The sequence below is a fragment of the Galeopterus variegatus genome, unplaced genomic scaffold (assembly GCF_000696425.1).
Source record: "Galeopterus variegatus unplaced genomic scaffold, G_variegatus-3.0.2 Scaffold2351, whole genome shotgun sequence".
NCBI lineage: Eukaryota > Metazoa > Chordata > Mammalia > Dermoptera > Cynocephalidae > Galeopterus > Galeopterus variegatus.
In genome coordinates this window covers 202,316-210,393 of record NW_007728462.1, presented here as the reverse complement: position 1 = coordinate 210,393, position 8,078 = coordinate 202,316, and the positions used below count along the sequence as shown (strand labels likewise).

At 35.8% G+C, this 8,078-nt stretch overlaps 1 protein-coding gene across 1 annotated transcript; it reads left to right on the top strand.

Annotated features, from left to right (window-relative positions):
- Positions 1-937: 937 nt before the first annotated feature.
- Positions 938-7,260, top strand: LOC103597565 (S-phase kinase-associated protein 2-like). Its single transcript, XM_008581423.1, has 3 exons — positions 938-1,077; positions 1,250-1,357; positions 5,893-7,260. The coding sequence occupies exons 1-3, from the start codon at positions 938-940 to the stop codon at positions 6,104-6,106; spliced, it is 462 nt and encodes a 153-aa protein (XP_008579645.1). The 3' UTR covers positions 6,107-7,260.
- Positions 7,261-8,078: the final 818 nt, after the last annotated feature.

Here is an 8,078-nt window from a genome sequence, read left to right as displayed (position 1 = left end):
CGCTTCCCAAGCGGCGCACTAGCGCAGTGCGCCACTGGGCCGGCCCTCTGAATACTTTTTTTAAAAAAAAATTCAACCTCGAAAGTCTGCACATAAAATTAAATATCCACTTCTAGTGTAGGGGGGACCTGCTTTATTATACTTAACCAATTCTAGGTATTATAATAGAATTTTTTTCATTTGATGGCCAAAAAGTAATATTTCTAATATTATTTAGTATTTCTTGTTCCATTTTTACTATAGATTTTGCAAATTAGGTCTGTTATGTTCTTTGCTTATTTTCTATTTCCTGTTATCTTTTTTCCTCTTTATATAAGACTATTAACTCTCTGTTTAATATACATTGAAAACATTTATTCCCAGTTTTCTGTTACTTTGTTTTGTTTTAACATGGTAGAGCTTTAAAAATTTTATGTCGTAAATTTTGTGTCCCCTGTATATTTTCTTTTATGTTTAGAAATGCCTTACCTATCTCAAGATTCCATAAATACCCATATTTTTGCATTAGAACTTTTTAATATACGTGGAATTTATTTGGCTGTATCATTTGCACTGGAGAAGTAATTTTTTCCAGTTGTGGTAGCAACATTGTTGTTTTAATAATTCATCATTTCCCTCATTGGTTTGAAGTGCCACTTTTATATGCATTATTTGTTTATACATACTGGTATTTGATTTTGCTTTTTGCTGTTGTGTATGGGATTTTCTTTTTTTCTTTTTTTTTTTTTTTCCCAGTTATTGCTGATACATGGAATAAGCTATGAATTGTTGTTAACCAGTCATTTTATACAGTTCTCTTAACATTTCCAATAGTTCTTTCTTCAGGTGATTCTCTTGGATTTTCTGGGTAGGAAATTATATATGCCAAGATGATCATTTTGTTTTCTCTTTATAATTGTGTGCAACTCTAATCTCATTGTCCTGAACTTTCAGCACAATGTTAAATGATAGTCATGATAGCAAATATCCTTGTCTTGTTCCTCATTTAATAGTGACCATTGTGTTTACTTGTTTGTTTTTCCTAGATGTCTCTACCTTAGTTAGAAGATGCCCCAATCTTGTCCACCTAGACTTAAGGTATTTTTTTGTTTGTTTGTTTTAGATTAAAAATTGAAAAACCTTGATTGCTCACAGAATGGGGAAAGGACCTTAATATTGAATTGAGGAAACAAAGCAGTAGACTATTTCTGTCTTTTCCATCTAGGATCAGTGGGTGGTTTTGAATGTCTTTTCTTCTGCTCTGTTACAGTGATAGTGTCATGCTAAAGAATGACTGCTTTCAGGAATTTTACCAGCTCAACCACCTCCAACACCTATCACTCAGTCGATGCTATGATATAATACCTGAAACTTTACTGTAAGTATATTTTGTTTTTAACGCTAGTGGAAGACAGGGACCAACAGAGATGCCACTTGGTACTAAAGTCCGTTGTTATTAGTAATAGCAGATGTTTAAAACTTAAACTTTAATATTAGTGTACCACCAGCTGTCTAGGAAAGACCAGCAAAGTAGAAAAACCAAGGCAGAGTTTTTGGCTTAAAATATCTGGTAAAGTTGAGTTGACAGAGATCGTCCACTGAGCATTTATTAGCTGTAAGCAGTTGTAAATACTAGAATACCGTTATAGTATCTTTGGAGGACTTGCAAAAGTAGTAGAAGACAGCTTTAACCTCCAGGGAACTCAGAGTATAATTGGGGAGGCAGACCCAATGTGGGTTGGTTTCTTTTTTTTTCCAAATTTTTCAAATCAACTTCAGTTGATTCCAAAAGCTTTCATCTGGGCTTAGAGAAAAAGTCCTGTAATCTTCTAGTGATGTATGTCCTGCTTGGTGAAGGACTGGGAAGAATAAAGGCATGAAGGTGGCATATGTTGCAAGAGTCTGATGCTCTCTTTGAACGGGGGGGATTAAGATCCCAAAGAGTGAAGTGACTTATCCAGACCTGATGGTGAGTTACTGGCTGAGCTAGACCTAGATCCAAGGTCTCCTGGACAGATGTAAAATAGTCTGTATCTAATCTGGTGGCTCATACAAGGGTAGTTTCACCTGCTCAGCAACTTCCACAAAATCAAGGGAGTGCAAAGAACAAAGCAATCTAGTCCATCTTCCTTTTAGGAAGCACTGTACCCAAGTCATCCTCAGAATAATATCATCTCTTCATTTTTAAAATGGTTGCCTTTATTTCATCCCAAAAGACCGAAAAAATCTTCCTAATGTCAAATGTAAATTTATAGCAGTTTTCTTTAAAACCACAAGAGATCAGTAACTTGGACTTGGTCAGGCACCCTTCTTTCTTATTACAGCCCCGAAAGAGGCTGCTGACCTTGTTTAGCTTACTATACAAATGAAGGAAGTTTAGTTTGGGGTTCCTACCTAGGAAGGGTGGTGACTTTGAACAAAGCACTTATTTAGTCCTGAAATTAATGGTTTGGATCTTATAAGTTAGCTTCAAGAATTAATGAATAAATCAAATACCTTAGCTGCAGGGTTAACTAGTAGAATTAGGAAGTCTGATCATAGTGTTTTTTAATTAATCATTGTAATTCATCTCAGGGCTCAGCCTGAGCTGGTATCTCATTTGGAAAAGTACTGCCTTAAAGTATGCCAGTATTTACTTCCATGTCTCTCAAATGTTGGGGTCTAAATTCATATACATGGAACTCTTATTAAAATTGCTGCCCTCTCTATTTTCTAGCATCCAGAACTCCTAGAAGCCTCTAGCGTCTATCCAAAGAGGTTTCTCTGTCATCCATTCTTTCCTGTCCTTGCCATCTGGGCTCCCGTCTCTTTGCCTGTGCAGCCCCCTGGGGAGTGTGGTGATAACTTTCTGGTTGCTTTTCTCAAGAGAATCTATCCATGTGTCTTGCTTTTGTTCCTTCACTGCAGAAAGAAGCTAAGCAGGTAATAACCCAAATGCTTTTCTCAAGCAAAGGCTAGGAGAAGGCTGGGAGCCCTCGCATGTTAATAATCTTATCCAGTGGGTTTATAGTGATAAAAGCAATTGTAATATCTGCAGGCAGTGTGAATTGGTGGTTAGGAGCATGGGCCTGAAGTCACAGACCTAGGTGTGAACCTTCACTGCATTATAATTATGTATTTGTCTAAATCTTACCCTGAAATAAGAGAAACAGGGGAATCATGAGTTTAGTTACCAGTCATACCATCAGAACAGAGCAAAAACAAGAAGGAAGATGCTGTCCTTGAACTCTAAGGTAAAAGAGTATGTTTCTTTAGGCATTATGTAAATAGCATGCTGATTTATCTTGTGAATTCTTCAAGATGAGTTTCTTAATACCCTATTCTTAAGTCTCTCAAGATAAAATGTCTTTCCCTCTAATTTCATTCATTCTGGCAGCTGATGTATTTGAAATTCATAATAAAAATTCCAGGATCCCTCAAGAATAATTTCCAGAGTCATCTATGGATAAAGGATTTAAGGCTATTTATTTCTTAAGTGGGAAAATAAAATTTGAGTGTCTTTCTATTGTAATAATGTTTTAAAATACCTGGGAAACTGTAAGGACCTATCCCCATTGTATTTATTCCCTTACTCCTTAATTGGTCTTATTCTCAATGTCTAAAGTTTCTTCTAATTACTCCCTATTTCTCACTCAAGTAAGAAACCCAAGTGGAGATAGTAAATTAATCTGCGATTAGGAGAGACTAAAAACTCCTATGGTAGAAGAATTTGTAACTGAGGCCTTTAAGATTTTATAAGGAAAGCAGGATTATGTAGATAAGATGAGGAGTAAACCTATGAAAGAGGTTGTAAATATCTTTTATTTACTAAGATTAAACAAAGATATGCCATTATCAATGTCATTTTACACTTAAAGTAATGGCTCTTACACTATTAATTTCTATTTACTATCCTTTAGTTTGCTTTTCAGTCTCTTCCACTGTAGTTTCAAAGAGATATTGTAAATTTGTTCTTTGTGTTGTAGATAGTGCCCATAACAAGGCTTCCCCCCTGCCCCCCCTTAAAATTGTAAAGATTTCCTGGTTTTTTGACTTGGGAACTGGTTCTTCATCCATCATCCCTTCTCACGTGTAACACCCAGATGTGCTCCAAGAGTCTGGTGTAATTTTGTTCCTCACCAAATCTCTTTCCCACCACTATTGCAAGAACATTCCTCCTCTGCCACATGCCATACCTCTTTTTCTTACTCCCACCTATAGTTTCTTGTCTTAAATATTGTCCACTGCAGAATGACTCACAATTTGGCTAATTTGGATATGCCAGAATCGGAAATCTCATGGTTATTGCAAAGTTCTCATACTCAAATTTCACATGAGGGATTCAGTTAGTGTGGGATTGCTATCATCTTAAGTGATGATAAGTACAAACATCTGTGTATTGGGACCTGTCTTTTATGCTCCTGTTTCTACATTCCAGAAATTAGTTTAAGAATTCAACAGCAGTTTGTTCTTCCTGATTTTCTTTTAATCTGTTTTGTCTTCCAGATTATATTATGATCCTTATGAATAAGCATGTTTATTTGGTTAGTGTTTCTATTTTCTAAATTACCCTTCATCTTGTATTCAGCTAAAATATATTAAACATCTGTGGTGTCTAAAACACTTTGTGGAACGTAGAATACATACATTTAGAGTGGCAGTGAGATGACCAGAGGAGCAGGTGACATGCTTTAAGGTCTTATGGCCAGCCGAACTGTCTGGGTTTCGTAAACACAAGGGAAGCATCAAAGGTTTTAGAGCCGGTGAATGACATAATCTGAGCTAGGCTTTAGGGGGATGCCTTGAACACTTGTATATGGGATAGGCTGAAAGGAAGAAAGATTATAGGCCAGGTGACAGTTACTACAAGGAAAGTTGGTTTTTTTTTTTGTTTGTTTGTTTGTTTTAAGTAACTGTTAAGAATGTGAAAATATACAGGATGCTTCTGACTCTAGATCATTGGTGTATTCACTAATCTGCAGTGGGATTTTGTTTAAATTCCAAAACAAATGTTCCCTTTCCTGAGACTTTGTACTTTGTGTCCCAACCTGGAGCAAATACAGATCAGAGAGATGAATTTCTAGGCACATAAATCTGAGTTACAAAGAATCATTACCAAAACCAAAAGGTATTTACTTTGGGTAAATAGGCTCCCTTTTTTGTAAACCAGAATTTCACTATTGACAGTTGTATCTCCCCTAATATGAATTACCTAAGAAGAGGATTAGCCTATCTGTAACAGAAAAAAATAGTAATATATAGAGAGGTAAGATGGCTGTTGGCTTCTATAAAGGTGTCATTGGTCACCCCTTTTCCCCATCTGCACCCAACTACATAACCCTGTCTAAAATATCTTAGGGAAGCCACTAGCTGGTTTCATCACACATAATAGACTTGTTGACTGTGAACAATTATTAAGAAGTTATCAAACCCTGCTGACATCTCCTTTTGAGAAACAGCCTAGTTCAAATAAAGGTCAAGTCCATATCCTTAAATTGCGAGTAACCTATGGTGGTTCCAGCTGACCTCACAATAAATATTTACTTTTACCATCTCTAGTTTGCTAGCTGCTTCTCACAACACAGTAACCCCTCTCAGATCACTGTACAAATCAATAATGGTCGGGGTTTTTTTCTGTTTTGTTTTTTTTTGGTTGAGATTTAAATAAATCTCAAAGTTTTCTAAGGTTGTTATAAGCCTCATTCAACAAAATGCACTGGCGTGTTTCCTTAAGGCCGTGTCGCTCAAGCTATATGGTCTGTGCTTTACAGTTTGATTCACCTTTGGTATTTTCTCAGATCGTTTATTGCAAATTATGTTTTCAGGTTGCATTTCATAGAATATGATACAAATTGTAAAAATTGGGTGACGTAGCCCTAGACAAACAGTTTCCATAGATACTGCTACTCTGAAAGTCTCTTTCTTCCTTTCCAGTGAACTTGGAGACATTCCCACACTAAAAACACTGCAAGTTTTTGGAATCGTGCCAGACGGTACCCTTCAACTGTTAAAGGAAGCCCTGCCTCATCTCCAGATTAATTGCTCTCATTTCACCACCATTGCCAGGCCAACCATTGGCAACAAAAAGAACCAGGAGATATGGGGCATCAAATGCCGACTGACAGTGCAAAAGCCCAGTTGTCTATGATGCAGTTATTGTGGGATGATGTCTCCTCTTTTCTTTGGAATGGGGAAAATAGGCAGGAAACCCAATTGCTGGAGCACTCAGCTAGTTTTATTCTTGGTTTTCTCTTTGCCTTCATCCTGCAAGTATATTAGAGAACCATTGAAAGGGAAAAGTATGAAGAGTTGCTTTTTTTGAAATGACTGTAAAAGCTTCTCCCTGCTTTGCCCATAAGAGTCTAAGTTGTAGGCCTTTTGAAATTTTAGGAGAGTAAGCCTATAATTTCAAGATACCTTAAAGAACAAAATTTGAGCCACCTGTTCCAGGTGCTTTTTTTATTAAGCCTATTTAGAATCAAGCTTAAAAATTTCCACTGGCAAAGAATTTTCATAGCCTGTATGGTAACTTTTATCTATTTAATTTTTCAGCATTGCTTTATAAGACATAGCTTGAAAGAATAAGCTATTTGTATTGTGAGCTGAAAGAGAATCATAGGATAGTAGCATTTGAGGCAATCTCTTCTGGGGATAAAAAAGGGAAAAAAACGCATTACAATTTTGCCTATACATTTTCATGTAATTTACCTTAAAACCTAAATAAAAAACAAGCAAAAAAACAATCAGAGGCATAGAATTGGTATAGGATTTGAAGGCTCAAGAGGCAGTTTTTCCTATGACAGGTTAATTTGAAGTATCCTTTAATGTTTGTTGATGTACTGTGTTCCCAGAATTCTAAATTAGGTGAAGAAATATAATTGTAGTTTTCTAACTTTATAATCAAACTATGTTAACATGCGTTTTCTAGCTTTTTATATGACTTGCTTTGTTTTAGGAAGTTGGTATTAACCCAGTCGGCCTCTATTGAAAAGTTGAGTGGAAGAATTCTGAACTGAAATCACCTGCTGTTTTCCTTTAGCGCTGAAGTTCTTGAGGTTATTTTTTTATTATTCTGAAATCAAGTCTTTTAAATTGTCTTTTTTTTAATGTTCTCTCATAATAATGATTTGAAATTACCCATTTCATAAGGTTACTGGACTTAAAGTTCCCAGAGAAGAACTTCATGTTCCTTTCAATCAAAGATGCACACTAGAAGCAGGTTCCATGCAGTTTGAGAGCAGTAAGCACTACTTTTACCTACGTAAGAGTTAAGACTCCAGGTGTTGAACCTTTTGATAGAACTAGTGATTTTTTTTTTTTTAAACTGGTACATGGGGGCTGGCCATTTAGCTCAGTTGGTTAGAGCATGATGTTGATAACACCAAGGTCAACCGTTCAGATCCCCTTAATGGCCAGCTGCCAAGAACACACAAAAAAAACTGGTACAGAGTAAAAAAATTAGGTTCTGCTTTTTAAAAATCACAAAAAACTAATTTAAATTGATGGCCTCCCCATATGTTCAATATGTAACAACAAAAAAACGCCTAAACCCATCATTTTTAGTAACATTAACTTTTTTCCTTTTTTTAATCAAAACTTTTAAAAGTAGAAACAATAGTATGAAGTGCCCTTATCTGCTCAGACCTAAGGAAAACCATTTTAAAGTAGTGTTACACAGGAATTGATTATGCTTTGATTTCTTAGTTAAAAATGCTAAATACTACTTGAAATTATTGTTTACAGATTAGTGACAAGAGCTGGTAATAGGAACCAGTTGGACTTTGACTTCTGGATGCCCTCAAACATACAGTACTGCCAAACTCAAGTCCAGCCATAAGCTATTTTGCCAACATGTCAGAGTAATCTGTATTTTTGTATGTGATTTCTACTTTTATAGACTTGTTTTACAATAAAGCACATTTTTATAAAAACAAGTACTTCAGTTGAGTTGTATTCCTTTTTTTCTAAGTACTGTGGTTAAAATTAGAAAGCATTCAGTGTAGTATGCCATTTGGCTCAGAGGCCTCTAAAAAAGACCTTGCAAAACAGACCCATCTACTTCATGTGCTTATTGTCAAATTAAAATGATAGTTTATAATGCTTTTTGAAAAGGTGCTAAA